Source organism: Zootoca vivipara, chromosome 1 (genome assembly GCF_963506605.1).
Source record: "Zootoca vivipara chromosome 1, rZooViv1.1, whole genome shotgun sequence".
Classification (NCBI taxonomy): Eukaryota; Metazoa; Chordata; class Lepidosauria; order Squamata; family Lacertidae; genus Zootoca; species Zootoca vivipara.
In genome coordinates, this window is record NC_083276.1 from 130,774,702 (window position 1) to 130,800,796 (window position 26,095).

Genomic DNA, 26,095 nt, shown 5'->3' on the forward strand with positions numbered 1-26,095 from the left:
GGCTATTCCCATGCCTATGCACTTTTGAAAGCCCCTAAGCATAGGGCTGGCAAAACACATTTTTCTCCTCTGTTCCCAGTGCAGAAAAATGTTTTAATTCAAACCTTTTCCTCTACAGAGGGGGAAATACTCTGTTTTTCAAAAGTTCTATTGTTTCTCTGCATTTCTATGAGACTGTTATTTTTTAATAATGTTTAGAATGTTGAACTAGAAACTGGGAGTAAAAGGTAAAGGGGCCCCTGACCATACCTCACACTTAAGTAATGCAGGTGAATGCAGCCTTTGCTTTATACCCACCATTGCACTTACACACATTCCTTAGAGAGTAATACTTTAGCCTTTTTGGCCTTAAAGGTAAAGGGGCCCCTGACCATCAGGTCCAGTTGTGTCCGACTCTGGGGTTGCAGTGCTCATCTCGCTCTATAGGCCGAGGGAGCCAGTGTTTGTCCGCAGACAGCTTCCGAGTCATGTGGCCAGCATGACAAAGCTGCTTCTGACGAACCAGAGCAGCGCACGGAAATGCTGTTTACCTTCCTGCTTGGAGCGGTCCCTATTTATCTACTTGCACTTTGATGTGCTTTCAAACTGCTAGGTGGGCAGGAGCTGGGACCAAGCAACGGGAGCAGGGATTCGAACCGCCGACCTTCTGATCAGCAAGCCCTCGACTCTGTGGTTTAACCCACAGCGCCACCTGGGTCCCCCAGAAACTGGGAGACCAGGGTTCAAATCCTCATTCAGCCAGGAAACTAATTGGCTCACTTTGGACTAGTAGTCATAGTCATTCAGCCCAAGGTCTCCCAGTTTCTAGTACACCACATTGAGTACTTCAAAGGAAAGGTGGGATATAAATGTAGTAAGTAAATTAATATACTACTTTGATTACAGTCTGAGGGTACACACATAGACAAGTGATTTCTTCATTAGCGCTTATGGTATTAAAGCATCATGTTTAATGGTTTGTGAACTGATGCCCTAAACATGTATTTTATGAATGTTTTAAAATTGCATTTACATTGTTAATTAACATCATTAATAACTGAAAGTAAATTACATTTATCACATTTTTCTTTGTACAAGTATCTTTCTCTTGCTAATATACAGCGGATCCATGCTGTGATCAAACTCTAATGGGATTCAAAATGAGAAAATAATTAATGCTGAAAAAGTTGATTCATTTGCACCTATAAGAGCTCAGCCCATTTATTAAATGACCTCTTAGATATGAAAGCCTGTTTAAGAATTAATCTTTAATTAAATTAGGCAAGGTAATTAATGTGTTTATCTCACAGCTTGAGAATTCTGAGTATTTTGAGTATCTAATTTTATATAAAAGTTTCATCTTTTAACTTTCAGTTTGTTTTAATAGAAGAATAAAACCAAAGTATGAACCAATTAGAATATTTTCTTTATAAAATGAGTGGTATATTGCATAAATCCAGTTTTTTGTCATTTGTACAAATCTATATTTCACAGTTTAAGACTATACATGAAATTTTACCTATGTGTTGTAATGTTGAGCTTTACATTTCTGTGGATGGGGGTGGACCAAAGCAAAGCCTGCTCTACTCAGGTCTTCTCCCAAGCCCTGCCTACCCATGGCTGCCAGGAAAGCCCACTAGCCAACTGTCGGCCATCCTGCCCAGCGTTGCTTATCCAGGATATGGGCCTACTCCAACGGGCCATAACCGTGCCCACCCTCCGTGAGTGGGTGGGCAGCCATTTCTGTGGATTGTCAAAATTCCTGTCACATCAGATATGAAGAATGATGCCTTAGGGTTGATAAACTCTGCAAGAATAGCCCTGCTAAATCAGACCAAGCGCCTACCTAGTCTAGCAACCTCCTTCTCACAATGATGAATCATGTGCCCATCAGACACCACAAGCAGGAAATGAGGACAATAGCCCCCTTCTGCTGTTCTTACCTGACTCTTACTCAGTATAAGTATCATATTTTTCTGGATATAATAATTTTCCCCAGATTTTCCTGTACTTTGCCCCGTGTATAAGACGACCCCTATTTTTTGAACCAAAAATTAAGACAACAAAACCCTAAAATAGATTGGCATTGTTGAGCTTTTTTTGGGCAAGCGCCCTCTAAGTTTCCATCATGAGGTTCAGTGGCTGGGGCACCACAAACTCCCCCTTGGTGGCAGAGGCTGCTGCTGCAGGGGAGCCAAGGGGCAGGAAGAGCCCAGGGAAGGCGGCACCCATGCTGCCACCAGATTACGCTATGTGCTATGTGTAGAAATGTTGTATTTGTGAGAAGGGCTGGAATAGAAGGGTTAGAAGTGGGAAAGTGTTTGAAGAGGGAGGAGTGCATTCGAGAGTCATAGAATCATGGAGTTGGAAGAGACCACAAGGGCCATCCAGTCCAACCCCCTGCCAAGCAGGAAACACCATCAAAGCATTCCTGAATAGAAGTCTATAGGTACACGCTGAGGAATGTGCTAAATAAAGGAATCTTCCTTTTTTTATTCTTACATTTATATTCTGCTTTCCCCCCAAGATACATGGTGTTCCTCTTCCCTGTTTTATTCTCCACACTTCCTTAATTTTTTCCCCAGCTGCCACTTTGTGCTCCTCTCTCCCATCCCATAATAGTCCTGGTTCTTCTGTTCCTTTACCTGATCCTCAGTCCTTGCATTCAGTCTTCAGGAAAGGTTGGACTCATCAAATCATCACAAGTGTTCTGCAGCTTCATCTTGAAACCCAGTGCAAAGGGCAGCCTACAACTACACCCCGTCCCTTGCACATTACTGTATCTTTGGTGGAATATTTGTATGGGCCTTCTGGGAAAGTCAGAGGTTTTACGAGACTCAAGCCCTCTTCAGTTATTCTACTAATGTGTAAAACCAGCCCAAGAATGGTGGCTAAGCATGAGTTGGAGAGAAACTTCTAAACTTTGCCACACAGTTTTGAACCCGTCTAAATTGCACAAGAGCCTCAAATGTTCATCCTCCAACTCATGATGGGTGGTAGGGATGGAGACAGGACCTAGTTAAGCATGCTCTTCCTCGCTTTCCCTGCTTGCATATTGATTTTTAAGTGAGTGGAAAGCCTGGAAAGGGCTTCTGTTTGCCATGCAGTATTATTGCTTCTCCAGAAATTGTGCACCAAGTGAGAATACTCAAGTCACCAGCTTCTCTGCACATACTCTGCTGGAGATGTGTTGCTTTGAGTGTCAGCTTTTTCATAATCATCATAACTATTTCACATATTGCTTTCCAGATCCCATAGCGCTTCACGTGTATTTCTAGTTGTTGTCTTGGTGACAACCTTGTATGGTAAAATCAGTATTATCCCCCATGTTGCAGATGGGGAGGACTGAGGCTGAGCGTGGCTTACAGAAGACCACCTCATGAGATCTTGGTAGAAGTTAGTTTCAAACTGGAAACTTCCTGATTCATAGCTCTTAGTCACTTTGTACACCAGCACAGCTTCCTTTCACTTAGATGAAATCCTATGGCCAGAGCTACACTACCTTCCCTAAAGAAACTTAACAGGCCTTAAAATCCTGCTTCAACCAGGAAGTGAGCACGCTTATTTTCAAATGGTTGCAGCTTTTAGACTTGCTGCTGTGTTTGTTTTAACATATTGCTCTAATATTTTCTTCCCATTTAATGCAGCTTTTATGCCTTTCTTATACATTGATTTGGATACAATCAGTAGAGATGTGCCTGCCTTCATGATGAGGTTCCAAGAAGGTCAAAAGCAGTGTAAATTGTCTGCTACCTACTTTAAGGCAAAATTAGAGTGGTTCTGGCTTCATTTAAAAGATGAATGAATTCTGGCTCAGTCCCTGTGCTCTTTTAATACAATGCCTGACTCTGTTATTACTTCCAGAATTGCAGTCTACTTGTAACTGCTTACACAAGCCTAGAACAAGAGCAAATGAAATTTTGCACACACCCCCCCCCCAATAATATGCTTATAAGTTTTTCAGTACATTTTAACTACATATTTGTTCTGTTCTGACTTTTTGAAGGGTGCTGGGGGTGCTGCGGTTTCAGAATCTAATTAATTTTTACCTCCTGACATTGAAGCTTTTGATACTTTGATCTGGAGGTCAGGCACAGCATGTATAAGAGCAAGTTACTGTTTCATTCTGAAAGCTGAATAACAGAATCACAGAGTTGGAAGCAATCCCAAGGGTCTAGTCCAGTCCCCCACAATGCAGGAATGCCAACCAAAGCATCTATGACTGATGGCCACTGCTGAAAAACCTCCAATGGAGAGTCTACATACAACCTCCTGAGGGAGTCCATTCCACTGTTGAACAGCTCTTACTGTCAGAATGTTCTTCCTGAGGTTTAGTTGGAATCTCCTTTCTTATAACTTGAAGCCAGTCAGTAGTTACCTGGGTCTTCTCCCCCCCCCCCTTTGTGTAGATGGGGACAACTTTTTCCCACCTCCAGTCCGCAGGGACCTCCCCTGTTCTCCAACAATTTTCGAAGATTTTGTACATTTGGGTGCAGCTCATCAGGCCCTGAATATTCAAATTCATTTAAAGCATCTAGGTGTTCCCTTACCAACCCTTCTCCTATTGTGGGCTACAGCTCCTTCCTTGTATCATTTATTATGGTTGGGTACTGTTTTCCTTTTGGGTGAAGACAGAGGCAAAATAGGTGTTGATCAGTTATGCCTTCTCTCTATCACCCAATATCATTTCTGTCTTCTCCATGCAGAGGACCTATCACTTGCCTGTTCTTCCTCTTGCTTCAACATAATCAAAGAAACCTTTTATATTATTTTTAACCACTCTTTCAAGCCAGAGCTCATTCTAAAATTTAGCCCACCTGGTATTCAACCTGCAACTGATGGCTACTCATTGTATACTTCTCCATCTTGGACTCCCTTCTCATTGAGTATTTCTGACCATGGGATCTTACCCAGTTGCTCCTTAAGCTTTTTGATATTGGCTTTGTTAAACTCCAGAGTGGAAGTCTGACTACACTCTGCTTTCCCTTGCTTTTGTATCATGAAACCGAGGAGGATGTGATCACCTCCTTCCAAGTTTCTGAATACTTCCACTTCATCAATCAGTTCCTCCCTGTTAGTGAGGACCAGGTCCAAGATAGGTGATCCCCTTGCTTCTTCCACCTTCTTGAATCTTGGAGCACAGTTTAAAAAGTTTTATAGCTTGACCGTTTAATTACATTTTCAAACTAACTTAACATACTAGGTAAATGAGAATTGATAATCGACTTTTGAAGTCTAGCTAGTTAATTGGAACCTCTTTCTGACCTCTAAAACCAGCCTTTAGAGATTGTCTGTGAATTGTATCATAAGTGTAAAAAATGACATTTTAAGAGCTCTCTGTTCCTAGGATTCAAAGACTTGAAGTGTGAACTGTTTCAGGATCCAGTTTAGTAGTCTTTACATAGCAGTGGTATAAGGGGAAAATGTGTCTCCTGCCTGTATTTTGTATGGTTGGGCTGGGTTCAGTCTTGCATGGTGTGCCTTTTTAAAAAAACAACATTAAAAAGTGGTCTGATCATGACAACATGGTTACAGAACCCCTCCCTCATTCCAAACCAACAACCTCCCACTTGGTTGAAAATATTGGCTCAAGAGTGTGTGCTGCAAAATATGTTGGGCAATGATTTTTGTGACAACCCCATCATTCTCAGAATGGCCACCTGCCCCACCCCCAGACACTCCTAACATAGCTATTTAAAACCCACAGGACAGCATGTTTGAGGGCCTATCAGCCAATTCAGGAAGAGAGACTATTGGGCAGTGGGATGGTTGGAACACCAGCAGAATTTGTGATCTGTTTCTCTGGTCCAACACCAGGTACAAACTCAAACCTAGTACCCTAGTGAACTGATCTCCTGGTGAGGGAAAATAACATCTTTGCTTCCCTTACCAACCCACCTATTTTTGATTCTGAACTATATAACATAGACAGAGAAAGCTGGTTCAGATCACAGAATCGTAGAATTATAGAGTTGGAAGGGACCCTGAGGGTCCTCTAGTCCACGTACCTGCAATGCAGGAATATGTAGCTGTCCCATATGGGGATCAAACCTGCAACCTTACTCTAACCAACTAAGCTATCCGGACACACAAAGATCAATTCCACCCAGCTCATTTCCTCAGGTCTTGGTGACACATGCCAGGTCAGCTTACTCATCCTAGCTTAAATCATGGATGATAGTTTTCAGGGATGACCTGGAATTAAACAGCAGCTCTACTTTGCTACAGGGCAGGTTAACAAGGCAGCTCCAAACCTGTTGGTTGTTAGAAGGGATAGTTCTTCATCTTGAGTAGAAACCCTATTCTGGACCAGCTGCAGTTTCTGTATCATTTTTAAAGGCAACTTCATGTACAATACATTGCAATAAAACTAAAAGGGAGATTACTAGACTATGGTGAACTGTGACCAAGCTATTTCCATTTAGGTACGGTCAGCAGAAGCTGATAAAAAAGCAGCAACTTTGAGCCACTGAGACATTGAGACTCTAAAGACAGTGTTGGTTCAACGAACACCCCCAAACTGTGACATGTTTTAATTTTAATGCATTTCTTGCTAAGTGTTCCCTTTCCCCTTGAATTCTCTAAAGCAATGACAACAATATTGCAATAGCTTTCTAGAAAGAGGAAGTATATTGTATTTTAACCTATGGGTCTCCTGCTGTCCTTAACATTCCCATCAAGTAGTAAACTCTATTTTGATCAGTCCACAACTGGGCACTCCACTCATGGATCTTCCTAATCCTTGGGGCCAGCAAGAGAGGGAGTAAAAGAAACACTCTTCATTTTAATTTCAGGTATGAGCTAATGCAGAGAGGTGTACTTGAACCTAAAGACATTGGATATGTTCCAGATGCATACACCTGCAATCAACATTTGGAAAGGGAAAACAAGTATCTCAAGAAGGAAATGGAGAGCTATAAAATAGCAGCCAAGTATGTTATTGTTATTGTTAATGGGTCTTCTGCTGTTCACCTGGGGAAAGATCCTGCCAAATTAGCCACAATTTCTATTAATTTCAAAAAGGAAAGTTAAGCATGTGTTCAACAAGAGTTGAATGTATTTATTTACAGAACTTACAGCTTTAATTGCAAAGAGCATTGAAGTAAAAGTGATTTAAGAGTGCTTATGTCTGACTAGACTGTGCCCAACATGAACATGTTATAATAAGCTGCCAAGTAAACAGATTTATGGAATTCTAAGAACCTTGTTATGGGCTAGCTGACAGTAGAGAGCTGGGAAAGGCACCACAGTGTACCAAGACATTACACAAAACTGCAGACCCATCACAATTCATGGCTCTAAACTTGAAGGGATCAAGTGGGTTCATGGGGAGAAAGGTTAGTATTCAGGGTGGGGCAACCCAGTCAGATGGGCACAGTGTGTGTGTGTATTTGTGGCTGGTAATCAGAAACACAATCCATAAAGCAAAGCTTTTGTTTAGCCTTCTGAAGGTGTCCAGGCTTTCCAATTCAAATGGTTCTCTGCTAATTGTATAATTAAGTAAAATAAAAAAATGGATGGAAAATGGCTTGGTACCATGCCTTTTAAAAAGTTTTATTTGCTTCACTTCCTTGCTCTATACAAAGACATATAGTATATCAACTTTTAAAAAAAATCCAGAACAGGAAACATGGAAAGATAAGCAGTAGTTTAATTGCACTGGGATTGTTATATATGAATAGTTCTAAATAATAACATTGTAGTCCTGAAGTTAATATATGTGTAAACCACTGTGTTTAGAAAAGATGGCAATGCAGACTGACCAGAGATATATGCCATGTTACTTAAGCAGTTTATGTTTATATGTAACTATAATGTTGAATTTTCTGAGCATAAAAGATATGTTGGGGAGTACAAATAAAAAGCATAACTATTTATGCTTTTAATGAATAGATGTATTTTTGCTAAATTTTGCATTTCACAATTTTTGAAAGGCCATATTGGATCTATGAGTTGGCTATACAGGAACAGGAACCTTTATAGTATTATTGATTTGCTTTTGAGATGCATGCAATACAGAAAAAAATAGCAAAACACTAAATATTTACATGTTTTATGTGAGAGAGGGAGCTCTACCGTGTTGGCCAGAGGCAGCAGTAAGCATTTGTCCTTAAAATGTTTGCTGCATCTGTCTTGTATGTACCTGTAACTTCCTAACAGAAAATGAAATGCATAGGCATTTAAAGGGGGAAAGTCCTAGGCAGTAGTAGTTTTGTGAGCTTGATATTCAAGGTGCTAATATTTCTTTGGAAACACACTTCCTTGTAGACATTACTATCAGATGTGTTGACCAGTTGTCCCTGTTTGTGGTACCCAGGACCAGAAACACACTCAGCAAGGTTAACAAGTATACTGTCAATCAAAATATGATCTAGCAGCTTCAAGTCTAGAATACTTGAAGTACATAGCTTCAGTATGAGGGACAGTAACAGGAAATGACTGCACTACAGTATATCAGATAAGCGTGTTCATTGTCAGCATGTATTCCAGAAACTGAACCCAGTGCAAAGGGAAATAGGAAAGAGAAGGCACAAATGAGGAAGCTGATTTCACCATGATTTCAGAGCATGCTTAAGCATGCTTAAGCAAGTTTACTCAGCAGTATTCCCTGCTGAATTGAATGCATGCTGTTAAAGGCAGTAAGTTAGCAGTGTTGTGTGTGGGGAGGGTGTAATAAGACAACCATCTAAATGAGCTGAAGTGCAAAATGTCAGAAAGTGAATGTCCAAAAGTAGTGTACACTTGTAGACTCAGAGAATTGTAGAGAGGGAAGGGACCCCAAGGGTTGTCTAGTACAACGCCCTGCAATTGCAGGAATCTCAAACGCTATCCATCCAATTTGATACCATACTAGACCCTGTTTAGCATTGCAAATGTGCTAGCAGTTTTATTCCTTTTCATGACAGCTTCAGATCCGAGAAAGTTCCAGATTGGTCATGCAATTTTTTAAAAAATACTCAAACCTAAATAATATTATTCTAAATAGTTACTGCTCAGATTAATTAAGATACAATTTAGTTACTAACTGCCAATAAAAAACTACCAATAAAAACATATCTAGGTGTTAGTGGGATAACTAATAAAAGCAGATCTAGGTGGTAACTGCCATTTTGGACCTACCACTTATTCTTGCCTGAAGTTGAACAGTTCTTGACTTGAGAGGCTTGACCTGGGGGCTGTAAGGCACAAAATAAAGTGGGATTTAAATTTTCTTCACCATTCTGGTGCTTGTCCCAGCATTATGGCACCCTCCTATCCTCTCTGTCGGAATCTCATTACTACCGTAGTCAATTGCCGCCCCCCTGGCATTTTTGTCTTATATTCCTTCATCCAGAAAGCAGTCATTTTCTTCTTCTTTTTTCGTGCAGCAAAGCTAAGGAAGCACTGCTAAAACTGCAGAAAGAGCGTGACTTCCATCGAATGCATCATAAACGAGTGGTGCAGGAAAAAAACAGGCTCATTAATGACATCAAAAGGTAAATGATTACAAACAGGGTTCTAAACCCACTTGGTTTTCAAGAGAAGAGCCAGCATTACCTAAGAATGATATTTATGGGCATCCCCCTATTTACATGTGTTCAGTTCATGCGCAACCACCGATATGCACAGCCCTGAAAACCCGGAAGTAGGGGAAGAAACCCGAAGAGCCTCAGCAAAGCCCTGCTGTGCCTCCTCCGGCTCATACATGAATGGGGATTTGCCTGTATAACAAAGAACTAAGAGGCTGAATCGATACAAGGGGAGTGAGTTTTTATTAAATGTCCCTCTGTTTCTGGGGACTTTGGTTTCAGTGGACTTTGGTTTCAGTGGCTCCAGGTGGTCAGTTTCAGGCTTGCTATTGAGGCTTGAGCCAGTGTCTCCATTGCTGGTGCTAGCTTCCTCAACCTACCAAAAAAAGAGGCAACACGTCGACCAATTCCAACCGGCGAAATATATCTGTTTTTATCTTTATAAACTATAACGACATGCGAGACAGTGATCCAAGGTAATCATACTGTTTCGGTTTGGTCTTCTTCAGTTTTTTAACTACAAAAAATAAATCAAATAAATATATATCATTAATTATGTCATACATTATATTAAGGCCAATGGCCAGCATGAACACGAGTCTATACAGTCCACAATATCTTAACATTGAAAAAATACAGAAAAATACAAAAACAAAACATACCTTAGTGTTTGTATACAATCTGCGGAACAGGGGCCATACACATATGTAACCCCTGCTGCCTGAAGCAGGAAATGGAAAGCTTAATATATATTAAGATATTAATATATATTAATGGTATATATTTATTTGATTTATTTTTTTTGTAGTTAAAAAATGGAAGAAGACCAAACCGAAACAGTATGATTACCTTGGATCACTGTTTCACATGATGTCATTATAGTTTATAAAGATAAAAACAGATATATTTCGCCCATTGGAATTGGTCGACGTGTTGCCTCTTTTTTTGGTATTTTGACTCAAGTCTGCAGCGCAGGGGTTGTTTCATTAGCTTCCTCAACCTGGCATCTGTGCCAGAATCCTTGCTGCTACTTGATGTCTGGGACATGACAATGGCACCCACAACAGCTATCATCCCGCTTGTGAGCTTAAGGATGCACCCGTTATAATGAGTTGTCAGCCTTTTTGTACTAGTGGAGACATGGCATAATGCAACATTAGAGAACAGTCAAAGATGTTTTTCCTCACTGCCAGTCCCAAATGATAGTAGCCTAGGCTACCATCCTGTACCAGTTAACTGAGAGTTGCTGTTGGCATCCATCTGTCTTGAGAGACATCTGTCTTGAGAGACAATAGAGTGTACCTCTTGGAGTAAAGTCAAACTGCTGCATCAGCAGTACCAAAGTGACCTCCCTGGGGCGCAAGCCTGGGCAACGTGTATGGAGGTCCTGGGCTGTCCAGATGCCACTCCAGCTCTGTCACTGGAGGCTCAGGTAGCCTCAGTGGCAAGAAGTATCTTTTACCAACTGCATTTGCCATTCTTGGACTGGGAGAGCCTGGCCACATACGGTACTCAATGCACTGGTAACTTCAAGATTTGATTACTGCAGTGTGCTCTATGTGGGGCTTCCCTCGTGATTGATCCGGAGGCTGCTGTTAATGCAGAATGCTGCAGCATAATTGCGGACAGGACACACAGGCGTGAGACCTGTGCTCAGATGTCTGCACTGGTTATAGATCTGCTACTGGGCTGAGTTCAAGGTGTTATAATTAGTACAGTGGTACCTCTACTTACGAATGACTCGACTTACGAATGTTTCTACTTACGGATGGAGCTCCGTCCGCCATCTTGGATGCTGTTTAGATAGGATTTTTTCTACTTACGAATTTTTAGATAGGGTTGCTTCGACTTACGAATTTTTTCTCCCAATGCATTCCTATGGGATTCGACTTACAATTTTTTTATACTTACGCATGTGCGTTCGGAACACATTAAATTCGTAAGTAGAGGTACCACTGTATATAGAGCCCTTAACAACTTGGGACTAGTTTACCTATGAGATTGCCTTACCCTATATGTGCCTACTCAACCGCTTTGATTAGCAGAATTGACACTTTTAAAAGTGCCACATGATACCAGTTCCACACCTGTAAAAACTTGATCGTTTAGTGTGGCAGCACGGACACTTTGGAATTCCCTGCCTATTGATATCAGGCAGGTGCCTTCACTGTACTTTTTTCAGCACCTGCTGAAGACATTCATATTTAGACCCCCCCAAAAAATCTCTTAGGTACTGAGTGGAACAACAGGGGCTATGTTCATTTGAACAAACAGTCTAAGGGTCAGGCCTCCCTTTAAAAAAAGCTCGTCATTGACAAGCTCTAGAAGGTTTCAAACACTTTGCAGGCAAATCTGTTGATTGCACAGATTACATGCAGAGGATTAGCTAGATCTAAGCAACCTCCCTATATCAGAAATTGCCTCTCTATGTAGAAGTCAGAAAAAGAATATTGTGACTTTCTGAACTTGTTAAATGATGTGTGCTAAACAGTTTCTTGTGAATTACATAGCAAATAGACTCACCATCCATAGTGAAAACTTGACTTTCTACTTAATTTGGTGGAACATTCTAAATTTAGCTTCTGTTGTAATTAATACTCAAGAAATACATTTTAGTTGATCTTTCTTAATTGTAATTTGCTTGGTTGTCAGTTCATATGTTCATTTTGTTTGTACCAGGGATAGACATAATGTTCATTTGCAAGAAAGAAGCAAAGTTTAATATGGACCAGCATATTTAATTCATTTAATGTACTTTGATGATTTGGAAAATGGAAACTCCCACCTTCCATCAACATTTGGACTAGTTTGTTTGTTTTTCATAAGATTTTATTAAAGCCTTTTCATAATACAATAAGATAAAAGAAACTACCGTAATCTAAATAAAAACAGAAAGGAAAGAGAAAAGAAAGTGCAGAGTCCTCTCTCAAAGGTAGCTCTTAACCCTTGTCACCCACAGAAAGTGGTGGACCCTCCCAGCTCTCACCTGGGAGCTTTCCTTTTTTCTCCCAGTCTCTCACCCCGGGAGATCTTCACTTCTTCTTTTTTTTTTAAAAAAGATAATTTTTATTGGATTTTACATATAGGAAAAAAAGACAATAAAAAAATACAAAAATTAAAAACAATGTCATCAAATCTTATTCTCCAATATTCTTCACATATAAAATAACAAAAAGATTTAAAAAACAAAAAGAAAAAAGAAACCTAAATTAAAATCACATTCTTTCTTCCAAATTATAACTTCTTTTTAACTGTTAACTCTTCACACTTCACCTTGCTATTTTTACCTAATATTCTCTACCCTTTACCCAAAAATATTCAAACTTAACCATCAAACTGTTTTACCCCTTTTTATTCCCACCCACAAAACTAAATCTACCCCCCTTTCCCTGGAATTGGTGTCTCCAGAAATTTCAGCCAGCTCCTTAATACATTCCGAGTTCAGACCATTTTTTAATCAATCCATAAAAATTGATACAGTTCTCCCCAACCCCACTCCTGCTCTGTCCCAATCTAAATTTTGCTGAACCCTTTCCCCCCTGTGCTGTATTTCCCACCCTTTGTTTCCAATCTCATTCTCTTTCTGCCCCCCCTCCTACTTCCTTCTCCCCCTCTCTCACTGGGGTAACAACCTTTTTGTTTTTCCCCCTTTTGGGGGGGCTTTTGAATCCCAACCCTTCCCTGTTTCACCTCCGGGAGATCTTCACTTCTTTGCCTCTCACTCAGGGTCCTTCCACCAACCATCCTTGAACCCCAGTAATGGCCCACAGCAGAGGATAACAAAGAAGAAAAAACAAAAGAATAGAGAAAAGGGAAAGAAAAAGAAATAAATAAAAATAAAAATGACTTCTAGTTTTCTGTCTGTCAGTTACGTAAAATAAATTATTCAAAACATTCACTCTAGGATGACATCCAACTATTCTACTTTGTGTTAAGCAATATTTTTCCAATCTTCAGACCTGAAAATTTGGGTTAGTTTGAAAGAACTTGAATTGTATAATTCTTACGGGTAACCAAGAAACGTCTTTCTTCTGTCATTGAGAATTAAATGCTACAGAATATTTATTATCTTGTGACCTTTGTATAATTTTTTTCATTATATTTTTGTAGACTCAAGACACATTATGCATCATATGAGCCACTGTTAAAGCAGTTGAGTGAAAAATATGAGCTTCTACTGCGAGAGAAGATGCTTACAAGCTTAGAAAGAGACAGAGTGGTTGGGCAGGTAAAAACCTGTAGTATGTTTAACCTAGAGATTCAGAAACCACTGATCTCTTTATGGTCTTTGAGAACTAATGTAGAGTTATGGTTAGAGTGTTGGACTAGGATGTGGGAGACGAGTCATCTCCACTCAACCATGAAACTCACTGGGTGACCTTGGGCCAGTCACTTTCTCTCAGCTTAACCCACCTGACAGGGTTGTCTTGAGGATGAAATAAGGAAGGGAAATGAAGAAAGATCATAATCACAATCATACATACTGGTTTAAGTTTCTATTTCTATCCTCAAAACATAAGGTGGACCACATATAGGTAAAAAAAAGGTAAAGGACCCTTGGACGGTTAAGTCCAGTCAAAGGCGACTTTGGGGTGCAGCACTCATCTCGCTTCAGGCTAAGGGAGCCGGGGTTTGTCCACAGACAGCTTTCTGGGTCATGCGGCCAGCATGACTAAGCCACTTCTGGCACAATGGAACACCATGATGGAAGCCACAGCGCACAGAAATGCTGTTTACCTTCCTGTCACAGCAGTACTTTCATTGGTAAGCTTTCGAATTGCTAGGTTGGCAGAAGCTGGGACAGAGCAATGGGAGCTCACCCCGTTGCAGGGATTCAAACCACCAACCTTCCAGTCAGCAAGCCCAAGAGGCTCACTGGGTTAGACCATAGCGCCACCTGCATCCCTGCCACATATAAAACCCAAGCATATGCAATGCACAAAGAACGTGGGGCATTAGCGATTTTGAGTTTTTCTTGGCTGTCAAGTGCACAGAGCTCTTCTTAGTTTAAAAAAAGTGGGCTATATCACTGAATATAAAATGGAGAGATTACCTGAGTTGTGAGAGGGATGATTCTGTATTCTGAAGAAAGCTGGGGCTTGCTGCTTGCAAGTGCTGTCTGCTGGATTTGGTGATTGGCAAGCAGCCGCTTCTTAAAGTGAAGGGAGCCTCCCTGCCCAGCAAAATTCACTTCAGAGGTGAAATTGGTATCGTGTCATTTCTTTGCCGGGTTAATAAACCAATCTTTTTACACACACACACACACCCCGCCAGGCCCCAGCAGCATACAAATTTACAAGGATTCCCCCCCCCTTATATATCCATTCCTATGAATAAAATGAATTAAAATATGTCCTGCTGGCTGCTGCTGTTGAATCAACAGTTGCTGGCTAGAATTGCATGTCTCTGAGTTCTTTCTGCCTTCTAACCGAATTGGATCCATGCGCTGGACTGTGTTAGGCTGTATGCCAATGAAAGAGCTCTAAGAGTGCTGCTGTGCTTGGCCTGTTTCCTTTCCAAAGCCTCTCAGCAAGCTGATATCTGGCTTTTCAGTTAAGACCCTGAAACATGTTTAAGTGAAGTTATTTTTTATTTTCAGTTTTGGATAATGCAAAGTTATGTGTAGGGCAAGTCACTTCAACCTACTTATACAGTGGGTAAAAGGATAATATAACCCACTGCATAATGGTTTCGCTCTTTCACACTGGTGAATCCTGATATTATTGTCAGCCATGCAGAATCTCCCAAGTGTCACTGCTATGCCGCCTCCATTCATTTCAGTGAGGTTTATGCCTCAAACGAGCCTTGAGAAAATGAATAATGTGTTCTGCTGCTAAATTCATAACAATGTTCTGCATCTAATGTCAAGGTTCTCCCAATTTTGACATAATTAAATAGATGGATAACATTATTTCAAGAAAAGGAGCAGAATTCATCATTCCCTTTATTAGCCTCAGTAAAACGATTGGGGCACTTGGTAGATTTTGCAAGAGTTAAAGCCTCAGGTGTCTTCAGTATAAATATGCAAAACAACTGTCGTTATATATTTCATAGAAGTGTGCGTTGCCTCACTTCTAGGCACAGTGTGAACAAAGTATGTTTGATGCATATTATCCCAATGTGGGACAGATCTGATACATTCATTTCCCTCCTTGTCAGGCACAGCTCCTGTGCAGTTGTGGACAGAGCATGGCAAAAGCAGAGGGCCAAAAAGGCAAAGGCAACCTGTCACAGTGGCCGGAGTGGACTACTTCAGAGTAACGACGCTACGCAGCTCTGCATTTTATTCTTTTATTGGTGCTGCGTATTTACAGTGCTCAAGTCATTGCTATTTACACGGAGCGATGTTGTCAGTCGGTTTCAGAACCTCCTAATGGCTTTTGGCGCGTCTTTCTCCAACACAAAAGCTTTGGCAGACCCATCCTCTTGCCCCTCCTCTTCCTGCGTAATTCTGGAGTTGGGGGGATGGGTCTTCCCCCCTTACTTGCCCCTTCCTGTCCCACCTGGGACCCTGGCTCCTCTACCTTGCCTGAGCCTCGGACACGACTTCCTGCTTCCCCACTGGAATCGGAACTCTCCCTGCTTTCCCCTTTGCTCGGGGACGGGCTTGAACTCAGGAGGGGAGGGACTTCGCGATATCCCCTGTCCCTCACATCCACCCCCCTCCCAAGCTCTCCTTCACCCCTCCCCAGGCCCCCCCCCATGTGTCGGTGACGACTGGAAGCCTAAAAACTCGGTGCTCTCCGAGCCCGTTGGTGTGAACACCTCCCCCCAGTCCTGCGAGCCCCCCCCTTCCGCCTGGGAGGACGGGAATCCCAAAAAGTCCGTGGCGTCAGAGCTGGTGGGGGTAAAAATGTTTTGCCAATCTGCTCCTTCCTCTGACTGGGTGGATCTTGGCGACACCCATACCTCATCCTCTGGTTCCTCAAACTCCGCTTCCCAGCGCCATGGTGAGCTGTTCTCCCGTGCCTCCTCCTCCTCCCCCTCCCTTTCCATGTGCCAGGGCTTGGGTCTGTGGGGAAAGAGGGCGTGAAATTCTTCCACCAAGAATTCCTCCTGTATCTGAGTGGCGGGAACCCATTCATTCTGGGACGGTGGAGCATCCTCCCATGCCATGAGGTACTCCAGGCCCCCCACCCCCCACCTTGAATCCAGGATGGCCGTGGCCTCATTGAGTTGCTCCCTGCTTTCCCTCTCCCCCCCTCCCTCGGGGGTTTGTTCGCTGTCTCTGAGCCTGCTGCTTTCCCTGTACGGCGACAGCAGCGATCTATGAAACACTGGATGCACCCTCATGTCCTCTGGCAGTGCCAGCCTGTATGCCACCGGGTTGACCTGTTGCGTGACCGTGAAGGGGCCCAGCCATTTGGGTGCCAGCTTTTTGCACCTCCCTCTGGTGGGAAGGCCCTCCGAGGACAACCACACCTTGTCCCCCACCCTGATGACCTCCCCTTGTCGCCTGTGGCGATCTGCCCCCTTTTTGTACGCTTCCTTGGCCCTCTCCAAGTGTTCTCTGAGCTGCTGGTGCACCGTCTCCAGTTCCTCTGCCCAATCCTCAGCCTGTGGGCCCTCCTCCTCCTCCTCCCTCTCCCTCTCTGGGAAAGATCTGAGGTCGCGCCCGTAATTGGCCTTAAAGGGCGACACCCCTGTGGAGACGTGCACTGCATTGTTGTAGGCAAATTCTGCTAGTGGCAAGCGATCCACCCAGTCCGTTTGCCGCTGGCTGACGTAGCATCTCAGGTACTGCTGCAGAATGGCGTTGACCCTCTCCGCTTGTCCGTTGGTCTGCGGGTGTCTAGCCGTCGACAAGCTGACCTCCACCTGCAGGAGGTTCATGAGCCGCCGCCAGAACCTGGAAACAAATTGGCGGCCACGATCCGAAATAACCCTTAAAGGTAATCCATGCAGTCTGAAAATGTGATCAACAAACAGTTTGGCTGTCTCTTCTGCCGAGACTGCCCTGGCACACGGTATAAAGTGACACATTTTGGACATGAGGTCCACCACCACCAACACTGCAGTCTTACCCCTGGACGAAGGCAGATCTGTGATGAAGTCCATGGACACCACTTCCCACGGCCTGTGTGGTGTGGCTAAGGGCTCCAGCAACCCTGGTGGCGCTGCTCTGACCACCTTCGCCCGCTGGCAGGTGGTACAGCCCCTTACATAGTCTCGAACATCTTCCCTCACCCCTGGCCACCAGAAGTGTCTCATGACTAGGTGAGTGGTCTTGTCCCTTCCAAAATGCCCCGCTGTAGGGTTGTCGTGCATCTGCTTGAGGACCGTACGTCGAAGCTGGGTGGTGGGTAGGTACAGCGCACCCTTGTAGAAAAGCAGCCCTCTGCGTTCTGCAAAGTCTTTTGCCTGCTCCCTCCCCCCTCTCAGTTCTCTGAAGATGCGGTTGGCAAATTCATCCGCTGCCGTCAGTGCTGTGAGTTCTGCCTCGCTCACCACTGCTGCTCCGCAGGACCATGCCGACGGGGGGAAAATGTGCCTTGGGGCTGGTGGCGCCTCCTCCTCCATGTACTCTGGCTTGCGGGAGAGGGCATCCGCCCTGACATTCTGCTCTCCTGGGATGTAGTGTATGGAGAAGTTGAAGTTCGAGAAGAACTCCGCCCACCGTATCTGCCGCTGGTTGAGCACCCTGGCAGTTCTCCAGAACTCCAGGTTCTTGTGGTCTGTGCACACCTGGATGGGGTGCTTGGCGCCCACCAGGAAGTGTCTCCAGTGCTGGAACGCCGCGTGGATCGCAAGAAGTTCCCGATCAAAAACTGTGTAGTTTCGCTCGGGCTGGGTCAACTTCCTGGAGAAGAAGGCACAGGGTCTCCACTCTCTGTTGGCGTCCAGTTGCAACAAAATGGCGCCCACAGCCTTATCAGAAGCATCTGTTTCAATGCGTAGGGGCGCGTCCTGAACCACGTGGAACAGGTTCTGGTCTGAGGCGAACACCCTCTTGAGGCTTTCGAACGCTGCTTGCGCCTCTGGTGTCCACCTGAACTTCTGCTTGCCTCTCAGGCAGTCAGTGATGGGAGCCGTAACTCGAGAGAAGTTCTTGATGAACTTCCTGTAGAAGTTGGCAAAGCCTAGGAGGCGTTGGGCATCTTTGCGCGTCCTGGGGCTGTGCCAGTCCAGGATGGTCTGCACCTTGTCCTTGTCCATTGCCAGCCCCTTGTCTGACAGCTTGTAGCCCAGGAAGTCCACCTCCTTGGTGTGAAACTTGCACTTCTCCAGCTTCACATACAGGTGGTTCTCCTTCAGGCGCTGTAACACCTCCCTGACGTCCTTCACGTGCTGCACTGGGTCGTTGGAGTAAATAAGGATGTCATCCAGAAAGACCAAGCATTTCCTGAAGAGTAGGGACCCCAGGACGTGGTGCATGAAGGCCTGGAAGCATGCTGAGCCCCCTTGCAACCCGAAGGGCATCACCAGATATTCAAAAGAGCCCAGAGGCGTGAACATCGTGGTTTTCCACTCATCGCCTTCCCGGATCCTGATCAAGTTGTACGCCCCCCTCAGGTCTAGCTTGGTGAAAATCTTGCCGCTGCGTGCCGCTGTCAGGAGATCATCCACTCTGGGCATGGGGAAAGCCACTGGCTCTGTCACCGAATTCAGCCGTCTAAAATCCACCACAAGACGGCGCTGTTGCGTGTCTTTCTTGTCCACCCAGAAGACCGGGCTGCCCCCTGCTGCCTTGCTTTCTCTGATGAACCCCCGCTTGAGGTTCTTGTCGATAAAAGCGCGCAGATCCTCCAGTTCCTGGTCTGACATGGCGTACAGCTTGGCTGGGGGTATAGTTGCCCCAGGCACCAGGTTGATCTGGCAGTCAAAAGGCCTGTGTGGGGGCAGGTGGTCGGACTCCGCTTCACTGAAGACCTCCTGCAGGTCCCAGTATGGTTTGGGTATCGCCTCACCCCCTTTGACGTGCATGGTGGCCACCGTGGCTATCGGAGGCCCCTCCCCTGGTTGGTGCTGCATGCAATGTTCCAGGCAAAAGTCCGATCCAAAAGTGATGCATCTCTGATGCCAACTTATGGAGGGGTCGTGGCGCGCCAGCCAGCTCATGCCCAAAACGATTGGGGGGTCTGAGATGGTGGTGACGTTGAATGCCAGTGTCTCTGAGTGCCTTCCAACCGTCATTCTCATGGGGGGGGTTTGATGAGTGATGGCCCCTCCCAGCAGCTCTCTGCCGTCAATGGTTGCCACGTGCAGAGGAAAATCCAGCTGCAGAAGCTGGATCTGGTGCTCTTCTGCAAAGTTTCTCGAGAAGAAGTTGGCTGAGGCACCACTGTCAATTAGGGCGAGGACCGTCAATGGATAGCCATTTGGGAGCGTGAGCGTCACTTCTAGAACCACTCCTGCTCTGGGAGGGGTGGGCTGGCTCTGCTCCTCTCTGTGCGGGTGGGTGGGCTGGGGCTGTTGTCTGCTGACTGTGCCTGGCTGCCGCCCCTTGTCTCCTGCAGCCAGGCTTTCCCGTTTCCCTGCTGTGGTGCTGCGTCAGTGGGGGAGGGCACAACCGTTCCCGCCTTTCCTTGCCACTCCCTGCGATGTGGGCAGTCTCTGACGAGATGCTGGGGGGAGTTGCAGAGAAAGCAATTCCCACCCCTTCCCTCCTTGCGTCTTGGCGCCGCTGGGGTTTGAAAAGCCCGCGCGCGCGCGCTATCAATCTGCATGGGTTCCTGGTCCTGACTGGCCCCAGGCGTGGCTTGAAAGGGTTGTTGAGGGAGTGGCTTCTCCTGCGACCGTGGGAACCAAGCCCGCTTTGCGCGCGTTGCTTGCTTGTCGCTCCATCTGGATTCCTGCCTCACCCCCACCGCCAGAGCCGCTTTGCTCAGTTGATCCATATTACTGGGCTTTGGACCTCTCGAGAGCTCATCCTTCACCTCCTCATGCAACCCCAAGTAAAACGCCGCTTGCATTGGGGCAGACTCCAGATCCCACCCCAATCTGTGCACCAGCATGGTGAATTTCGCCCAATACGCGCGAACTGTCATATTTCCTTGGCGTAAATTATGAAGTTCCTCCTTAGTCTGGTCCATATGACTATCGGACGAATACATCGTTTTCAAACCTTCTAGAAATAGTTTGACATTCTTCATGCAAGGATTCCTTGTTGCAATTAACGGTCTTAGCCACTCCCTGGCCGCCCCTGTAAGGTGCTCCACAATAAACGCTACTCTGTGCTCATCATCAGGGAACTCATCGTGGTGCAGCTCAAGAGCATACACAATCTCAGTCTCAAAGCCCTGAAACTCCTTCGGGTCTCCATTGAACTTGCTTACTAGGGTCCCGGCTCTCCTTCCTGGCAGCACTTGGACTTGGGGTGCCCCTCCCGCCTTGTTTTTCTCTGCATCCAGCTTGTTTTGGAGGTCTACCGCCACCGCCCTTAAATGCTGCTCTTTTTCCTGGAGCTCTCTCACCTGTTCCGCAAGTTGTAGCCGGTCGTCCTGGACCTTCTTAGTCTCCTCTTTAGCTGCCTTCAATTCTCCCTGCGCCTGCAGCGACAGCTGTTGCAGTTCTAGCTGGGCTTGCTCAGCGATCTGCCGCCACTTCTCCGCCTCTGACACGCTCATCCCGGCAACTCCAAAGTAGCCCAAAAATGATTAGGAGGTTGCTGTCACAGTGGCCGGAGTGGACTACTTCAGAGTAACGACGCTACGCAGCTCTGCATTTTATTCTTTTATTGGTGCTGCGTATTTACAGTGCTCAAGTCATTGCTATTTACACGGAGCGATGTTGTCAGTCGGTTTCAGAACCTCCTAATGGCTTTTGGCGCGTCTTTCTCCAACACAAAAGCTTTGGCAGACCCATCCTCTTGCCCCTCCTCTTCCTGCGTAATTCTGGAGTTGGGGGGATGGGTCTTCCCCCCTTACTTGCCCCTTCCTGTCCCACCTGGGACCCTGGCTCCTCTACCTTGCCTGAGCCTCGGACACGACTTCCTGCTTCCCCACTGGAATCGGAACTCTCCCTGCTTTCCCCTTTGCTCGGGGACGGGCTTGAACTCAGGAGGGGAGGGACTTCGCGATATCCCCTGTCCCTCACACAACCTATATGCAATAAGCGCAGATCTCTTGAGTGCTCAGACTGTTGAACAAGACAGCCCTGGAATCATTCACAGGATCACTCTGCCTTATTGATACAAATAAAGCATATTTGACCCCACCCCTCCCCAAAAAAGAATCCTGAGAACTGTAATTAGCCCCACACAGAGCTACAATTTCCAGCATCCAAAACAGACTACAGTTCCTAGGATTCTTGGTAGGGGTATGTGGTTTAAATGTGCTTTAAATGCATGGGTTGTTTTTGGGTAGCCTGGCCACAATTTTGCATCAACCAAAATGCTCCAGACTTCATAGAATAATAAAATCATGGAGTTGGAAGAGACCCCCAAGGGTTGTCTGGTCCAACCCTTTGAAATGCAGGTATCTTAACGAAAGAATCCAAGACAGATGGCCACCCAACCTCTGCTTAAAAACTTCCAAGGAATGAGATTCCACAACCTCCCGAGGGAGTGTGTTTCACTATCAATCAGCTTTTACTGTCAGAAAGTTCTTCCTGATGTCTAGTTGGAATCTCCTTTCTTGTAACTTGAAGCCATTTATTCAAGCCCTAACCTCCAGAGCAGGAGAAAACAAGTTTGCTGCATCTTCCATGTGACAACCCTTAAGATATTTGAACTTAATCATGTTCCAGGGCACCATGAAGGGCAGATGGTGCAGAGTATTTTGAAAAACACTGCAAAGTGACATTTTTGTGAGAAAAAGAGAAGTCTTAATATTTTTGAAGAAATAAATGGCTTTTTTGATCAATTTTGGCTCAGCTGTAGTTGATATGGCTGGCTTCCTTGCATTTCCCATCTTTGGCCAGAGTGTGGTGGTAATTTGCAGACTGAATTCCTGCTGGATAATTCAGGCCACCTGTAAGCTTGAGTGCCGATTCCCCTTTGCCAGAGAGTTACTTATGAACTATGTGAAGTGATCTTGAGAAGGTGGAAAGATTGTTTAGTTCACTTTAATTACCCTGACTGAGTGCATGGAAAACATTGTTTAAAAGTATGTTGAAGGATAACTAATATATTGATTTCTATAGGCACTCAGATTCTACTACATTGAGATTTTTTGGACTGATTATTTTGCATGCATTCACACATATGTCTGATTTTCTTAGTGGGAGAAATGAAAGTTCTTAATGTCTTTCCCCCTTCATTGTTCAGATTATAGGTTTACAAGCCACTTTACGAAGCTTAGAGTCTGGAAGCTACATTCAAATTCCTGTCACTAAAGGTAAACGTTTTCCTATATAGTGAAATCCCAAACTTGAACAGAAAAAAATGCTTTTCAAAGATTGTGCAAATGGTTAGGCATTCAAAATTTTCCTGCATGTTAAGCCCTAAAATGATTTAATGATGTTAAGCTTTGAGATACAGTGATTCACATGGACGAGGCAAAGGGGTGTGAGCTCTGAAGGGCTATGGTGGGAAACCGTTAAATCTGTAAAATGATTGAAATGCTTTCCCAGTTGAGATGTCACTGAGTGAATTTTTAATACTGCATCAGTTCTCTTTCCTGATTGCCTGGGAGCAGAGGTTGCCCTGGGGATGAGATAGTCCATCATATCATTAAATAAATACTGCAGACTCTGTCTAGTCCACCATAGAAACAGTTTCCCGCAGGAATCAACAGAGTTTTGTATCCGCTTTCCTTCCTGCAGGGTGTGTTACAGGCCAGACATTGATATGGGAACCATTTACAGGCATCTCATTCCCTAATGGCTTGGTGTGTTGAGTGGATGTGCTGAGGAATGGGAAGGGGGAGTGCAGTAGGGATCTGTTAGCTCCATGAGGATTTCTCTGTATACAGGCTGAATTGACTCTGAGCTTTTCTGTTTTAAAAAACATTTTGTTACTAAGTTTTGAAGTACAGGATGCTAATGTTAAGCAAATTTGAATCTGTACAAACTGAAATATGGAAGCTGAGGGATTTGCATTTTATATTAGTAGGGAGTGACATTTATATGTTATTTGTATTAGCAAATTCACTAAAAGGTTAAGGGTGTTCATGTTTGGGTGGAGACTTGAAAATCAAAACAGCAAAAATGCTGTTTGCAATATTGCTTTACTACTATTGTTCAACTGGAAAACAGGTTGGCAATAAGTCATAGCATATGTCAAGTTTTATAGATCTTGATCATGGACATTTCTTTTCCTTTGAGTAGCTTTATGAAATATATTTGCAGGTTTGGCAATGGAACATAGATATTTTTATTTTATGAGCCCTCCAGCCTATCTACTGTATTACTATCATTTTACTCACCTTCCAGAAGTCTAATAGAAATGACTTACTATAAAAATAAATAGCAACTGCAGTGAAATATGATTAGGCTGCAGCCTTAAGCATATTCACAAGGAAGTCTCATTGAACTTAGTGTGACTTCCTTCCAGGGTAAACTGTTTAGCATCAGCCCATAATATTTTATGATAGTTGCATGGCTAAACCCTTTTGCGAAAATTTTTACATAATGGGGTGTGTGTGTGTGTGTAGCAAAACATTCTAGTTGATTCAATCAATAGGTATGCAGTTTATTTTAGAGGCTGAGGTGTACCATTTCAGATTGTAGGCTTGAACTCCATACACACCACAGCCCCTCCACACAGAAAATCTATCGCTCCACTAAGGAGAAGCATGGTAGCCAAGTGTTCTCCTTGACATGTTAGAGTGCTGTTTAGAGTGCCCCTCCCCATAAATGTTACTGGATTTCATAATTTGATAGCAGGTCCATTGTAGGTAGAAGGTATGACCTCAGTGAAGATGTTCACTCAGAGTGCAGCAGCTGTAAAAGAGGTGTGCTAAGGATCATTAGGAAAGGGACTGAAAATAAAACTACTAATACTATTATGCTGTTATAAAAATCTAAATTGCAGTTGTATTTGGAATATTGCATACACTTCTGGTTGCTGCACCTTAAAAAGCTCATTGAAGTTAAGCTAGAAAAGATCAGAGAATAACAACCAAAAGGATCAAGGGGCTGAAAAACTCCTATGAGGAAAGGTTGCATCATGGAGGTCCTTTAGGAAAAAGTGGCTAGAGAGTTTTCCTCCTCTTCACTTAATACTTAATACAGGGCTCCACAGTGAAACCAAATGTTGGAAGACCAGGACAGACAAAAGGGAAGCACTCTTTATACTGTGAATAAACACTGGAATTTGCCACCAAACTAATGGAGGATAATCACCACAAGTCATGATGGCTATGCATAACTCTGATGTTGAAAGTAACATCATGGGCTTACCCAGCATGGGGCAGGGGGGGCAGCTGCCCCCCCTAGAAGCAGGGCAGCTGGAGAGGACAGGCAGGGACACTGCCTGCTGTGCTCCGCCTCAGCCTGCTTGGCTGAAGTGAAATGGCAGCAGCGGCAGCAAAGCTGCCTTCGTTGGGGGAAACCTGGACCTGGGCTAACTTCAGCATACATGCAAATGGAGTGCCGTGGAGCATTGTGGGGCAGCACTTTCTGTGCTGTGCTCGCTGGGACTTGAAAGAGTGTGGGCTGAAGTTAGCCCAGGTCCAGGTCCAGGTTTCCTTCAACGGCGACAGTTTTGCTGCTGCTGCCTTGTTTTAGTCACCGCTGCCATTAAAGGGCGAGGCAGGAGTGCAAGCGCTGGTGGCTCCGTGTGCTGCCTTGGAAATGGCCCCCTTTTCTCTGGGGGGCGTGGATGTTGACCATGCCTCCTGGAGGGATCCTGGCCACGTCATTGCCAGCCAGCCAATTAGGTGGCTGGGGGGGCGTGGCTGGGTGTGTGGGTGGTGTGCCCCCCCTAGTTTTGATCCTGGGTACGCCCATGAGTAACATGCCTCTGAGTACCAATTGTTGGGGAACAGAAGTGGAGAGAGTGTTGTTGTGCTCATGTCCTACTTGCAGGTCTCCCACAGGCATCTGGTTGACCACTGGGAGTAGGAGATGCTGGGCAAGATGGAACTTTGGTCTGGTCCATCAAGAATCTCCTTATATGTTGGTACAGTCTGAAGTGATTGAACAAGATGTAGCCATTTTTTATTGAAGGCTCTGATCCTAGTGAAAGTTTTAGCCATGTTGGTCACTGATAATGTGTAGCTTTCATTGAAAATAAGACTTTAGTTGTATACAAAAAAATAGTTGAGGATAATTAGTGTTAATATTGGGGCTGTATGTTTCACACTTTTGCTCAGTTTGGGACCTAAATGGAACAAAGTTAACAGAACAGAAGCCGCTCAACAGCTGCAGTGGAGGTGGCCCCAGGCTCGCGCTCCCCATGCGAAACTCCGGAGGCGTGAGCGGAGCGTGAGCCTGGGGCTACCTCGCCGTGCCTCTCAGCTGTTTTTTTGTTTTTTGTTTTATTTTTATTTTTCTACTATTTTATTTTTTCTATTTTTTATTTTTCTATTTTCTATTTTCTATTTTTATTTATTATTTTATTTTATATTTTTATTTATTTATTATTTTATTTTATATTTTTATTTATTTATTATTTTATTTTCTATTTTTATTGTTTTCTTTTTTTAATAGCCAGAAGGTGATCTCACCTAGGGCGCAAAAAACCCTAGCATCGGCCCTGTATACATACCTTCCATCCCACCAGA

General features: G+C 44.4%; 1 protein-coding gene across 2 annotated transcripts in view; it reads left to right on the forward strand.

Moving 5' to 3' along the window:
• SPAG16 (sperm associated antigen 16) overlaps positions 1 to 26,095 on the forward strand; it is a 392,111-nt gene that overhangs the window by 14,629 nt on the left and 351,387 nt on the right. For both annotated transcript variants that reach the window (XM_035138897.2, XM_035138915.2), the window contains exons 5-8: positions 6,774 to 6,911; positions 9,348 to 9,455; positions 13,599 to 13,716; positions 22,696 to 22,765. In XM_035138897.2, coding sequence (XP_034994788.1) covers positions 6,774 to 6,911; positions 9,348 to 9,455; positions 13,599 to 13,716; positions 22,696 to 22,765 — 434 coding nt within the window. The remainder of the gene's footprint in view (positions 1 to 6,773; positions 6,912 to 9,347; positions 9,456 to 13,598; positions 13,717 to 22,695; positions 22,766 to 26,095) is intronic.